Here is a 15,050-nt window from a genome sequence, read left to right as displayed (position 1 = left end):
GTGGCGTGAGCTTTGCAGCTCTCACGTGGCAGCATTTTTGCTTGCCTTGGTGTCACAGGTTAACCCACATAAAGCTCCTCAACCCCTTTGCAGCCAGGGCCGTTGTCTCATACTGTCTCTACCCTAGAGGGAGGCAGGTGACAGCAGTTGCGTTGTGCTCCTAGCCCACACAGCCAACCACCCTCTCCTCCTCAATGCCCTTGCAGGCGACCTGGGTGTACGTTCACCTTCAAGAACAAGTGTGACATTGAGAAGCACAAGAGCTACCACATCAAAGATGATGCCTATGCCAAGGATGGCTTCAAGAAGTTCTACAAGTATGAAGAATGCAAGTATGAGGGCTGTGTCTACAGCAAGGCCACCAACCACTTCCACTGCATAAGGGCAGGCTGTGGCTTCACCTTCACCTCCACCAGCCAGATGACCTCCCATAAACGCAAACATGAGCGCCGGCACATCCGGAGCTCAGGAGTGCTGGGCCTGCCTGCCTCTCTCCTGGGCTCCAAGGATAATGAGCAAGAGGAGTCCAGTAATGATGACCTTATTGACTTCTCTGCTATGAGCTCGAAGAACTCCAGCCTGAGTGCCTCCCCCACCAGTCAACAGTCTTCCGTTTCTCTCATAGTCCCAGGTGCACCCTCCTCTGCTGCTGACCTTGCTTCCTCACAGGCCAGCAAGTCTGCCAACAGCATGACACCAGCCACCAAGATCTCTGGCCTGCTCTCCCAGGCTCTTCCCAGCAATATACCCTTGGCCCTGGCACTTTCCAACTCAGCACTTCCTGGAACAGCTGGATCCTTCTTCCCCATCATCCCCAGTCGGGTCTCTACACCACTTCCCGCCAGCTCAGCTAATCTGATGACTGCTGGTTCTTCTGGCACCAATCCAACATCATCTGCTCCTACGGATTCCTCATCCCAGGCCATTTCAGGATCTGTTGAGACAGCGGCTACTTCTTCTCCAGCTCCAGCGGCATCTATAATGGAAAGGATCTCTGCTAGCAAGGGATTAATCTCTCCTATGATGGCCAGGCTGGCAGCAGCTGCACTCAAGCCCTCTGTGTCTCTTGAAGCAGGTGAGTTACCCTCATCAGTTGTGCTAGCAGTGGGAGGAAGAGCAGTGCCTGATGACTTGGAGAGGAGTGAATAAGAAGGCACCTGGATGTACATGGGACTGGAGGTGGGGAGGAGGGAGAGTAATTTGGTTGTGTGCAGTTGACGCTTGAAGAGGGCAGCCTTGGCATGGTTTTCTGTGGAGCCTGGCTATAGCCACGTGGCCAGAAGAGAGATGGGAAACACAGCTTTGCCCACAAATGGAGTAGGCTCTTACCAGACGTGAAGGAAGAGTGTTGCCATGTGCATTGCCTAGTTTGCTGTAGGCTGGAAAGAGAGAGGCACTGTATTAAAAATGGAAATGAAGAAAAAGCTTGGCCAGTATTTGGAGGCCTTCGTGTGCAGACTGTATCGAGTTCTAGCTGGGCTGAGTGGTGTTGATCCTGTAGGTCACTGCCAATTGTTTTTCTGATCTGGGGGGTTGGTTCTGTGCTCCAGCTCTGTTGGTTTGGAGATAGTGTTGGCACAGTCTTCAAACTGGACCTTTCTCCTGCTCAGTTCTTGCCCTGAACTGCAAGGGGCAGTGGCATGGTGGGAGGGGGACAAGACAGGAATGAGAAGTCCCCTGGGGCAGACCGGGGCTCTTCCTGCTGCCATCTAGACCTGGGGCAGGTTGTGGCCTGCGCCCCTCAGGGACGCGGGGCTCCCACAAGAGCACAGGGTGCCTTCACCATCTCCTACTGTTCAGTAGGAGCAGCATGGGCTGCTGGAGGGGAGGCACTGGGCTGCCCCACACCCTTCTTCCCTGGGATGAGGAAAGGCCCGAGCAGGCTGATGGTCCGTGGGTGTGGGGGTGCTGCCGATGTTCCTTCTGCCCAAGAGTGAGTAAGGGAGGAGGATGCAGCGATCTGATTAAAGAGGGAGGGGAACTTTCACATACTTTAAAAATTATTATTTGAAAAATTGTTTCCTAAAGCAGAGAAAGGTCATTGAGGGAACTATTTTCCTTTATTTTTTAATAAAATGCCACTTGCTGTCTGAGAAGCAGCTCGCCGTCAGCTGTACTGCCGGAGGGTAAATTAATATTTTAGTCACTTGGGGATTGTGGAAAAAAGCTCTGCAGACATGTTCCTGTCAGCAACTTTTTTCCCTCCTTTTTTCTTTGCTGTTCTTCCTAATTTTTTTTTCTTTAATTTGTTCTCCCAGTTTCCCCCCTTCCCTCTTTTTTCTCTTTAATTCAAATTTTTCTTTCATGGGCTCAGCACTAAACCTCCCCCCAAAACAGAAGTCCCCTTGTTTGTGGGGACTGCGTGGTGGCGGAGGCAGGAGGTCGCGCGGTCTGAACCAGTCCATTGGCTGTCACCTCCGATCGCCCCGACAGGGCAGATGCTCCTGCTGGGCACGCGCAGTGGCGGCCATCGCTGTCGCTACGGCAACGCCGGGACGGGGGACGAGAAAGGGGGCTTGACTAGCAGTCGAAAGCTGCCACATTGCCTCAGCATTAACAGAGTCTTTAATAAACGCTTAAGAGGCAGCCCCGCAAATTAGTTATGACAGTTTGTGCAGAGAATCAGGTCTCCCCCACGCTCCTTCCGCCCTTCTCCTTTAAAGGGCCCACAGCCTGGACAACTTTGACATAATTTTGCAATAATTATCACTTGAAGAATTTCCACGCTGGAGTGGACGTCAGAACCCATCATGTCAGCTTGGCAATAAACGCTGACCAGCAATCCCAGCACTTCCCTCCCCCCACACTTTTTCTTTGCTTTTTCCATTTATGCACTGGTGCTAGCGATTTAACTTTACTTATTTGCCATTGTAACCTCGTTTTAGACCTACATTTTTCGTTTAATTTTTGGATTTAATTTCGGTGTCTTTCTCAAGCAGGGAATGGACAACCAGCAGCTCCTGGGCGGTTCAATCCAGTTCAGGTGAAGCAGGAACCTGTGGAGGCCATGGGATCGTCATCTACCACCAGTCAGGACTCCCTGCAGGAGCACAGCTTGGACCTGAGCGTCAAGGAGCATGGGTGAGAGAAGGGCGCAGGCAGGCACTCTTAGCTCTCTCCAGCATCGGGCTTGGAGAAGTTTCCGTACCTCTAAGACAACAGGACACAAGATGTTGATGAAAGGCAATTACACAGTGGCTGAGCTGGATGCCCCCACACTGGAGGCAGAGAGGGTCTTTCTAGTGTATGTTCTCCAGATGGTTTTTGGGCTCACAAGCACCTACTGACTCTTTAACAAGAGCCTCACCTCTTGTGCTTGCCTCTGAGAAACGAGCCACTGCCAAAGCTCCTTCTTTCACTTAGATATTCGTGCTCTTGTCATCAAGAGCTGATTGAAGGCTGCTCCAGTGCCACACCTCAGCACACTTTTAGCAGAAGCATTTGCACTGGTCAAATAGGGCACTGAGGTCCAAGAGGGGCACCTTCCAGAGAAACTGGACACACAGAACAACTGGCTGTCGGGCTAACTCTGGTCTGGGTCTGGCATGTGCTAATCTCTAGTTACGGTGGTGAATCTTCGCACTTGCGCAGACGTGAATGCACCTATCTCAAAGCGTGTGTCCCACTTGTCCAGCATCCCTGCTGAGAATAGGAGTGTTTGGGGATTGTCCTGTGCGGAAAAACTGCAGAGGAACTGACACTGGGGATAAGTGAGCCTGCTCCACTTTGACCTTTGTATACATGCCTTCCCATGCTTTATTTAACGAAGCCTCAGGTTGGGACCCCAGCACTTGTAGTCAACTAGAACTATTACTGATGCATATGAAGTACTAAGGTTGCCTTCAGCACGCTTAGCTGTGGCTGCCAGGGTTGATGCCTTGCCTTGTTCTCTGCTGCCGAGGGGGCCTGTGTCCCTGGCAGTATCAGTCTTCTGCCAGCATCCCACCTGGTTTTGTGGCAAATTCTGAAAGTTCTGATGGGATGGAGTAAAACATGGGGTGGGTTGTGAGTCAGCCAATAACAGAGCGTGATGGTGTGGACATTGGAGGAAGAGGTCTGGGCTGTTCAATAGCTGAAGGAACTAAACTCTGCGGACTTGGGACCTTCTTTCTCTCCATCTTGGCTATCACAAGTGAAAGAGTCTGGGCTGCCCAAGGGAGGGTGGGCATCATTCTCTTCCTCCGGATGCAGCAGGTGAAGAGTGAGGCAGCTTGAAGGGAGAAGGATTAATCTCAGTGCTCACGGTCCCTGTGCACATCTTAACTAAACCCTGTTGGTTTGTGTGTTCCAGTAATGAATCAAATGGCCACACAGTCTCGGCAAATTCATCTCTTTTATCCTCGCTTATGAATAAGGTAAGAGCCATCCATCAAACGCCTTTCATTCCCCCCACCAAGAGAAATTAAAGCTGCAATGGCGGGGAGGGGGGGAAGAGATGCGTTTGTTTTTTAATGTTTTGCCTCTAATAAGATGAGTTTGTACCATTTAAATTTTGAGACCATTTTTCATCGGGTATAATTTCAGAGCCACTGCTTACGAATTAATTTAATGAACTGGCTGAAGAAATATATTGCAGCCTCTGACACCTTTTTTTTTTTTTTCCATCTTTTCTAGACAGAGGAGGGCTCTGAAAGATTTTTTTTTTTCTTTCCTTTTTTTTCATTTTTATTTCCAGAACCTGGCAACTTCTCTCTCACTCTCTTTTTATAGTTACTCATTTTGTTTATTTGCTTAAAAACATTTTCTTTCATTGGGGGAGGGGGAGGAGAATCATTTGGTTTTATTAAAGAGAAGAAGAAAAAATTAGAAGTTTTGAGCCAAAAACCATCAATTTCTGTCTTTCTGGTGTGAGTAATGGTGTCCAACAGAGCCCCCTTTACCATGTTCTCTAATATTTATTTCAGATAATGCACGGTTTCTTTTTCCTTACTTTTTCCTTAAATTATACATCATCTCAAATATATATTTCCCTTTCACATGATAAATTCTACTGTACCAAGATTAATTTTGCTGTTGTGTACAACTGCAGTAGAGATCAGGGCAGCCTTTGAGCCATGCTTTAATATTCTACTGTGTGATAGGTTTTACAGGCACAACTACTGCCGTCCCCTTGGCTCTGGGCGTTACATGCATCAAGGCCATATAACCCTCAAGAGAGGGCAAAGTGACTTTGCCTAGTAATCTCTCGCCCCTTTTCTCTCTTATTTCATTACTCTTTTTTTCTCTGTGTTTTTTAATTTCTGTGTTTATCCTTATACCACTTTTCTGCTCTATTGGCTCTCTGTTACACTGAGTTTTTGGTGTTCCCTTTAAACTTAACTTCTTACTTGTTCCTGCGTATTGTCCCTTTAGTGATTCCAAATACACAGCTCTTTCTCCAGTGCGTAAATCTGTTTAGTAAGTCTGCTCTCTGGGGTTCTGAAGGCCCCAGCTCAGGGAAATTCTGTTTCAATAGATACTTCCCTTGAAAATCTCCAGGAGAATACGAGATTTAAGCATATGCTTGGAAATAAGCATTTGTTTGTGTGCAGCCCTGCATAAGATTCTTTGTGTTGTGCAAAATAAGTGTAGCACAGGTACAAAATACGAGTTCTTCAGGTTTGTTCCTTTTTTAAAGAAGGAATGGGATTAACTGATGACATAAACCAGCAAAGAATAAATTTGAAGGAGCCTATTCCAAGACTAAGGATTGCAGAATCAAGCTCAGTGTGCTCAGGAACACATTGTGCTTGCTTCTTCCTCTTGCTGCACACAATTTCTGTTCGTGGAGAAATGCTTCGTTATTTGTCTAGGAAAAAGAACCCTTTTCAGAAATCGAATGCCCAACAAACACCAGTGGAAGAAGACGACTTGAATTTCTGACTCCAGCCATAAAGAGCTGCAGTCTCCACATAGCAGCAGGGGCTTTACCTTCAGGGTGCATTAAGAGAGCCTCAAATAGCCAGGATTCCTGTAGCGTACTGCAGTTTATTTAGGGGGGCTGTCAGGCTTAATTAACTGATATTTATAAAGGGCTTCAAGATCCTCAAGTGGGTGGAGCTTATAATGCAAGTATTGGGCCCGATCCTGCATTTTATTTGTGCTGTGAATTTCACTGGTGTTACTGGAGGTAACTGAGAGCACAACAAGGCAAGAAAGGGTCTGGGAAATTGTGCATTTATTCTGAAAGAAATTTTTTCTCTAAGCACTCTTGAGTAACTTCTGTTTTCTGTCCTGCACATCATGTGCCTGGATCTCTAAACTTTCTCTGTGTAGAATCTATTTGAAGCCTTTCACACAAGGCAAATTGTGAGTCCAAGTTCTGGTTTGTGGAGGATATGTCCATTTAGCACAGGAAGTGACATAATTTCTTTATTGAAGTCAGTAGGAATTTTCCAGGCACTTAAGTGGAGCCAGATTTCTCCCCAGTTGGATGAGACGCCCCCCTTCCACCCCCAAACATACCTGATAGTCACTTTAAAGAAGGAGACATCCATGTGGCTGGGATGATTCTGAATAAATTAGAGCTTACCAGTTTTATCTTTACCAGCTCTGTAGTAAGAGACCCGCATTTTGTAGGAGCTATATAGGGTTGTGTTTAAGCCTGCACCTCTTTTACATGCTCAAGGTATGTCTCTCCTCCTCTGTTTCCCCGTATATAAAATAGACACAATGCTGTATTACTTTACACAAGGGCTACGAATATTAGATGGGCACCCGAGTACTTTGTGATAGTTGGGTGGAGGATGCAGAAGAGTGAGGTGTTACTGAGTTTTGCTGATGCAGTTTAGGGTGCCTGCACAGACTGCTTGTCTTCTCTCTTAATCTTTGAAGACACAGCTTTCCGTGGGACAGTCCTGCGGCTGTCCAAGCTGGCAGTGTCCATGGCTGTGTGCTGGGCTTGATGCAGTGTCTATGTTCTTGTTCCAGATGTCCAAGACCAGTGCCAGCCTTGGCAACCTGCTGAACATTAAGACAGAAGGAGATGGCAACCAGGCTGGGACTGGAGAGCCAACACAGTACTTGGGCAAGGCAGTGAAGGCTCTTGTCCAGGAGAAGCTCTCTGAGCCGTGGAAGATGTACCTGCGCCGGTAAGGAGGGCATGGAGCTGGGAAGAGAGGAAAGGGAAAATTATTTCCTTTGCAAGCATCTGGCTCACTAGTTCACACTTGAATGTAAAGGCCTAATGCTGTGATATGCTGATCACCTTCCGCAGTGCATTTAGTCCTCAGTCCCTGGCTGGCTACAGGAGGTGTTAATGTCCTGTAAGAAATATCTGTCCACATAGACTTACTTTGTAAAGGGATCCTGCGAGCCAACCGCGAGCACAGATCTTCACATAGTACTGCTAGACTAGACTTCATCTTAGGCTCCTCTCTGTGTCCCCAGGCTGCAAGTCCAGGGGACCCACCGCAGCTTGCTCTTGGCACTGAACGTCTGTTGGACCATATTTCATTGTGCACAGATCACAGAAGCATTAAAATGCTTGCTGTGGCATCTCCACTGATCATAGGCCACGGAAACAAACTAAGGAGTATAAGGGGTATGGGATCTGGGATGGCTTCTGCTGGTTTTGTTGTAGACAAAGAGGCTTGAAAGGAAAATGGAACAGATACAAAACTCACCCACACACAGACGCATGCACATACATGCCCAGACACATGCTTTGAGCATACACAGATACACCCAGGCAGACACATACAGGTTTGTGCTCTGACACAGAGAGTTGCCTACAAATGCCTGTGGACACTTTGTAAATCACAGACTTCAGTGGAGAAGTCTAGAAAGTCTTCTAGTCCATCTGCCCCTGGCCATTGCGAGATCCTTTCCTGCAGTCTATTTACATTTTGTCCAGCCTAGTTGTAATTATGCCAAGCAGTGTGGCTATTTTCTTTTCTCTGGGAGCGTTATTCTACTGTCACATTTTTTTCATGGTACGCTGCCTGAATTTCCCTTTTTGTAATTTTGTTGCCATTCTCCTGGTTCTATCCCCTGGACCCACAGCAGATAATTCCTCTCCGCAGCTGAAGTTCACCCCCTTCAGTCACAGACTTCTAGCATACCATTTAACCAAGCTTATTTACTCCTTTAATCTGACTTTGTAAACTGGTCCCCTCAGCCTGCTGACCATGTCGTTGCTGCTGTCTTTCTTGCTGTGCCCTGAATGGGTGCAGAGTTGGGCTGCCATTCCTGGATCACCACACCAGACAGAACAAGCTTCCTGCCCCCATCTATGCAGCTCACAGTTGTGCTGCCTGGTTTGCATCTGTACTGCACAATGTTTATGGATCGTGTTTACCATCCCCTGTTACACAGGCTTGCTTTTAACGTTGCTCTCATGAGTCCCCTATGTATACAAATACACCCCCCGGCCCCAGATGTATGAGCTGTGTGTTTCCAAATACGACTCTCGTATTCTGAACCTTCTCCCTTGTCTTGCAAGGCTGCTCTGTGTTATTTTTCTCCTCTTGCACTGGTGTTGCCAACTCCTCCCAGTTTAGTGTCTTTTGTGCATTTCATTAACACGCTGTTTACTCCTTCTCCTAGATTACTAATGAAGATGTTAAATAAGCTCAGACCTAACCGAAGTCATCCTTGCAGCATTCACAAGATACCTCCTCCCAGCTCAATATGTTGCTGTTTGTCATTAGCCTTTGTTTACGGTCCTTCAGCCAGTTTTCAGGCCATGAGGTAGCATTCGCATCCAGGCCAATTTGAATTAATTTTAAGCATATGCGAGACTGTATCAAAACGCTTTACTAAAATCCAAATATATTGCATCCCTTCATCCAATAATTTTGTAATTCTATCAAAAAAAGCAATTAAATTTGTCTGGCAAGATTTATTCTTTATAATCCTGATGCTGTTTATTGCTCATGGTTCCTTTATCCTCTAGATGTTTAATGATTTTCTCCTCCCTCTTAATATTTGTTCCATTACTTTACTGGAAGGAGAAGTTAAGACTAGAGGTATGATAATTGCCAAAGATCACTTGTCTTTTTTTTTTCCTTGAAAGAATCAGTACCTAGATTTTTTTTTTTTTTTTTTCCAATTTCCTAGTACCTCCCTCTTCTCTGTGGGTTAAAAAATAGCAAATAGTAATGCAATCAGTTTGTGAGTTAATTTCCATTGCACTTCAGGACATACATCATCCAGACTGGCTGATTTGTGCATATTTATATTTTCCAACCAGTCGCTTTATCTGCTCTTCTAGAAGGTCTTCATTTTATCCCTAATTGTCTGCTTTATCTTTAGTTTTCCTATCCAAAGCAAATTTTACAAGGCAACTGTTTTTTGACTCATCATCTCCCATTTTTATCAGACCTTCTTTCTAAGTACAGTAACTCTTGTCCCTGATAAAACAACCCCTTTAGCTTGCAGTAACTTGGTTTCTTATCTCTTGCCACACCTTTACTTTCCTTCATCATCTCCCTGTAAGCCTTAACTGAATACATGTATTGTCTATCCACTGACATTCCTTCTCCAGTACAAGTTTTTTTTTTCCTTTTCCCTTACCCTCAAACTGGGAAGAGGTCCCTCCTGGGACCATACAGGCTGCTGTTTGTTTCTTGCTTTCCTGCTCATCAGAGCAACAGTAGTTTGTTGTATCTTAATTATGCAAGATTCCCCTGTTAAGTTTAAAATCCTTCCTGCCAGTGTTTTCTACTCGATTTCTTGATTCCCTATGATTCTGGAGTTGCCTGAAATCACATGTATTTGTGCTACTCTTACTAAGCTTAGAGAATCTCAGCAGTGGATGAGCAGTGAAAAACCCTGCTTAGTTGTTTTTGCCCTCTTGACTGTTTCCTCCGAGATGACAAGAGGCAGATCTTGGGTGATGGCTTTTCCTCTGGTTTTTGCATTGCAGCAGTGTTTCTTCTGTACTTCAGGGATTGTGCTTTTCAGTGTTTATGCATACTAGTCTGTAATTGCTATATAGCCCATACTTTTTCTCTCCCATCTGTGTGATACCCTGTTGTTTCAAGGTGGGGGGCAGGTGGATTCTGGACCTAGATTCCCTTGAACCACTGTTATTTCTTCCTTTTTGCTACTGCCAGTAAAAAAAAGACGACCTGTAATGTTTCAGCAGTGTCCTCTTGGTCTGGATTGCCCTTAATTTACTGTCCTTTGATCGTTCCTCAGAGCCTTGGCTTTTGTAGATAGGTGCTCAAGAACACTTAAAGATTTTTATCTTTTGTTTCAGAGTACTTCTGTATTTTGCTCCCACTAAAAGTGAATGGCAGTTTGTCGGTCAAGTTCAGTTGGAGAGAAATTAGGTTCTTGTTCTGCTTGTTCAGGTCTATGTAACAGGCAATAATCAAGCAACAATGCCAGCAGTGCAGTTTGTGCAGCAGGGACCGTGATGTTAGAAAACAGAATGGTAGTAGAGTTGAAAAACAAAGAAAATACGTCTCTTCCAACACTGCTTCTCTTCTGGGGCCTTCTGTAAGATGGCTGCTTCTCTGCTTTGGCCAGGTTTGGTACCAAGGATTTCTGCGATGCACAGTGCGACTTTCTCCATAAGGTGCATTTCCACTGCGTGGTGGAGGAGTGCGGTGCCCTCTTCAGCACCCTGGATGGAGCCATCAAGCACGCCAAGTAAGTAGAGAGCGTGAGTCTTGGGAGGCCTGGAGAAAGCTCTGCAGCACGCACGCTGCGGGACGAGAGAGACCTTACTGAGTAGCTGTTCAAGAGCAGGAACGTGGGCAGTCCTGAGGGCAGCAGTGTGGGCATCCACATGCTTCCTGCGTCAATGTGCTAAGCTAAAATTTTTGCAGAACACTATGTCCTCTTTAAATTTGTTTCACAATAAACGTGCTCAACTTGTGAAAAAGAGGTGTTGGCAAGGCTGAGCATTGGACATTTGTGTTTTTCCATAGCCTGCTTGACAGACAGTGTGTTCAAGGAGACCCGTATTTCTCACAGCGCACAAATACACCATACAAGGTACTAAGAAAGTATGGGAGGGACAGGATCCTGTAAACCCAACCATTGCCACAGGATACGGACTTTTTGTGGAGTAGACAGCTCCCTATCACTGCAGTTGAGAAAGCATTTTATTGTTCTTGGTCTTGTCGTGACAAATCTCTTCTAACAAGTTTTCCCTAGCCCTTTTATATGGTTTTGTTTAAGAGTTTCACATCATGTGGATAAGGATCTTGAAATGAAGCAGTCAAACTGTCCGGCTTGACAGCAGCCTCCTCCTTACCTTGCCATGTTCTGTATTGTAAACTCTTTGTCATCTCACCTTGCTTTGGAAAGTAGCAGACAGCCCAGAGTTCGGTGGCCAGAACTGTTGGCTAGGTAATACGGCCTGTATTACAGAGGCTGTACAGCATGCTCAGAACTCTACATGGCTATTGGGTGAAGAGTAAATTTAAGATACACTCCCACTGTTAGAGTGAGGGGACTAGCAAAGGAAGGGTGGGATGTTGGAAATCTTCCCTGTTGCAGATTTCTGCAGAGCGTCATCTGCAGTTCAAAACCACACCACGTTGCTTTTAAAGGCAATGGAAGACTTCCCTGACTAAAGAATGAACAAGGCCTTCAGCAACTGGCCACGTGACTGATTCTGAAGGGGTTTAAAAGGACGAAGATGTTGCAAAATTTAAGACAGGATACAGCCCTTTTAGGATTTAACCTCAGCTAATTTATTTGCAGACTCCTGCCACATTCATGTTGATGTTTAATCAAGTTATATGCAATGGTCAAGAACCTACGTCTGAGTCACACTGTCTTTTTGCAGTTTTCACTTCCGAACTGAGGGTGGAACTGTGAAAAGCAACTCTGAGTCTCCCTTCTCAAATACTACTGAGTGTAAGGCTTCACTGGCCCCTTCATCACCATCTGCTACTTCTGTCACCATGGCAAGTGCTCCTGCCCTCGACGCACCTACTCCAAGTCCAGCTGCTGTGCCCTCTGCCCCCACGCTGCTAGCTTGGAAGCAGCTGGCTTCAACCATACCCCAGATGCCTCAGATCCCAGCATCAGTGCCTAACCTGGCAACTTCACCCTTGGCGACGACTTCCCTGGAGAACGCCAAGCCTCAGGTCAAACCCGGATTTCTCCAGTTCCAGGAGAAGTAAGTTGTAGATGCTACTTGCATCCTTGTGTTCTCTCCAGCCTAGCAATCCCCTCTTTACCGCTCCTCAAAGCTGTAGTACTACATCTGTATTTGCCCACTGAGAGGCCTTCTGTCTAGAAAGTACTCTGGGCTTTATCTCACTGAAAATTTACTTCTACAAAGTCTAGAAAATACCTTCAGCTATCCTAGGAAAAACCAAGGTTTTTGAGTGCATCTGGGAGCATTGTTGGGTATGAGTTTCGAGGGGAGATAAACTTGCTGACGTACCACTGAAGCATTTTTTTATACCTCATGAGAGGTGTACAGAAATACACGTGTCTTTGCAGTATTTTTGATCCTGAAGGCTAGAGAGGAAGCACAGCATCTTTAAAATTTTCAGCAGGACTCCTTACTAGCCCATCTCCAGAGCTTGATGCAAGTGTGAGACTTGCCGTGAGTTTCTGTAGTTGAGCAAAAATCAGTGGTCAACTGTACTCAGTAATGCAAAGGTGAGGTGTTACTGCAGCAAAGTACGCAGAACTAAGAGTAGATGTTTACAGATTGCTGAAAAGGAAGCGTGCTGGATTTCTGCTGGATTTGTCCCCAGTAAGCTCTGTGGCCTTTTTCTGGGAATGCCATCTGTAACTCAGTATAATACAGCTGCATTTTTTATTTTTTTTTCAGTGAAGACAACTGGGGGTCAGATAGTGGAGGAGGCACAAATGCTTGGACTCTGCCTTACCAAGAATGGGTCTCTCAGCAGCTCAAGGAATAGGGAACAAATATCTCTCACTTCAGATTTGTCGAAGTTTTGGTGTCCTGGCTAAACTTCAGTACAAGTGTAATGAGTCTCTTTAAATTCTGTGCCTCTGGTTTAGTTTACAAAAGTTAGTTTACAAAAAGTAATTCGTAGTGGAGGTGTCTGGCAGAAGGTAACATAACCTTGCTGAACTTCTTTTAAAACATTAAAGAAGTTTCACAGTGTTACTGTGCTGATGGTGTTATCTCTGTTACATAGACAGGCACAGAAGTTACATCATTTGCAGGAGGACATAGGAGTCCAGGATCAGGTTAGGGCATTACAGCTTGGCTTGTCAGGCTGGTGGAGTATCAGTCTCTGGGTCGTATATTGACAGTCATTTGTCTGCTTTCAAAGTGTATTAATTCTATTTCACACATCTGAGTAGGTAATCATGGGGTTCACAGAGATCAATGTTCAGCTACCTCCGATCTGACCTCTGTGCAGCCAGAAATCCATGGAATGGGTGGGGGGAGTAAGGTACCAAAACCATTTAGCTAATTAAACAGGCTGTTGCTGATTTTGTCTAATCAGGGGAAGCCCTGGCATCTTGCAGGGTGCATGCCTGAGAGTTTCATTTCAGTTAACACAAAATTGAGGTGGGAAAACTATCTGAATCCATTGAGATAAGTACAGGCAGAAAGCGAGAAACGGGATCTATCCGGATCTTGAGAGAGCTTTAAATTGGACTTGTGGCCCTCAAAGATTACAGAACCCACCATGCATTGCTGTATTTTAATAATGTTAATCAAGAAAGTGCACTAGCTTGGTGGAATTGCAGTAGTGTTGCCAGCATCAGTTTTACTAAAGGGGAAGGTGGCTATGGCAAATCTGTAGGCCATGTTTGGACCAGAGGCTTCAGCTGGGATCCCCTCGAATTAAATTTTGGCAAAGAAAGGAATGTGTGAAATGAGTGAAGGTGATGATTGGGTTTTGGATGTATTCCAGTGATCCCTGCCTGGCAACGGACTGCAAGTACGCCAACAAATTCCACTTCCACTGTCTCTTTGGGAACTGCAAGTATGTGTGCAAAACCTCTGGCAAAGCAGAATCCCACTGCCTGGACCACATCAACCCCAACAATAATTTGGTGAATGTGCGAGACCAGTTTGCTTACTATTCGCTGCAGTGTCTCTGCCCGAACCAGGTAAGCGCAATTCAAAAGCAGTATTCTAGCCAGAGTATGTGTGCGGGAGACGAAGAATGGGAAAGAGCAAGCAGGCTACCCACTAGGAAGTGAGGCTGGGTGTTTCATTCCTGGTCTAACTACAGAGCCATGGAAGGGTCTGAATTACGTGGTCTAGCAAAATGTCTGGTTTCCATCAGATTGAAAATTGCAGTGCTTTTATTAAAGTTTCTGTGACTTGGGTGAAGCAGGCAAGACAACTAGAATGGTCTAAGAGACGTAAGATGAAATACAGTAAAAACCTACGATGAATACCAGGGAAAGCCACGAGTTAGGTTTGGGATATTTCAACAGAGAATAGTGCAATGCATGATGGCAATACAAAATACACGGCAGGGAACAAGGTTGCATTGCAGCTTGTGGAAGAGGAAATGGATGTGACCTAGCGTATCAGTTCAGGGCTCTCGTCTCATGTCTCAGAGGGACAGCATTAGTAGCAGGCAGATGAGAGTGCATTTGTTTTAGATACGCTTAAAGCAACCTGCCTGTTTCCTCTCTAGCACTGTGAATTCAGGATGCGAGGGCATTACCACTGTCTTCGTCCTGGCTGCTACTTTGTGACTAACATCACCACCAAGCTGCCCTGGCATGTGAAAAAACATGAGAAGGCAGAGAGGAGGGCAGCCAATGGCTTCAAGTATTTTACCAAGCGAGAAGAGTGTGGCAGACTAGGTGAGTTTTATTCTCTTTCCCCATCACCTGTCCCCTGTGGTCTGTCCCATGTCCGGGCTAAGAGTGGCATGAGTTAGAGCCTGCGAGCTGTGCTGAAGATGTACTTGGTCATTAAATCACTAAACAAGAAATGGAACAAAACAGAAAGCAGTTCCTGATCTTCCTTAGTTGAAGCATGCTTTCTCAAATAGAATTAATTTAAATGGATAGAAACTGTAATATAGAGGATTTTATATATATATATGTATTTGTCTGATGATACAGCTTCTCCTTTGTTTTTCCTTTTTATCTAATTGTCAAGGCCTTTTTGTTTAGGGTGGTTTTTTTGTGCTTTGTAGTCTTTTGGGCCT

At 45.6% G+C, this 15,050-nt stretch overlaps 1 protein-coding gene across 7 annotated transcripts in view; it reads left to right on the top strand.

Moving 5' to 3' along the window:
• Positions 1-15,050, top strand: part of CASZ1 (castor zinc finger 1) — a 238,920-nt gene that overhangs the window by 212,414 nt on the left and 11,456 nt on the right. For 5 of the 7 annotated variants that reach the window (XM_075437527.1, XM_075437529.1, XM_075437530.1 and 2 more), the window contains exons 10-17: positions 207-1,075; positions 2,937-3,081; positions 4,292-4,355; positions 6,910-7,070; positions 10,456-10,578; positions 11,726-12,061; positions 13,791-13,989; positions 14,529-14,700. In XM_075437527.1, the coding sequence (XP_075293642.1) occupies positions 207-1,075; positions 2,937-3,081; positions 4,292-4,355; positions 6,910-7,070; positions 10,456-10,578; positions 11,726-12,061; positions 13,791-13,989; positions 14,529-14,700 (2,069 nt within the window). The remainder of the gene's footprint in view (positions 1-206; positions 1,076-2,936; positions 3,082-4,291; positions 4,356-6,909; positions 7,071-10,455; positions 10,579-11,725; positions 12,062-13,790; positions 13,990-14,528; positions 14,701-15,050) is intronic. The other 2 variants (XM_075437532.1, XM_075437528.1) reach the window with 1 other exon arrangement.

This window comes from Opisthocomus hoazin, chromosome 16 (assembly GCF_030867145.1).
Source record: "Opisthocomus hoazin isolate bOpiHoa1 chromosome 16, bOpiHoa1.hap1, whole genome shotgun sequence".
Lineage (NCBI taxonomy): Eukaryota > Metazoa > Chordata > Aves > Opisthocomiformes > Opisthocomidae > Opisthocomus > Opisthocomus hoazin.
This window is presented reverse-complemented; position numbering and strand designations above follow the sequence as displayed.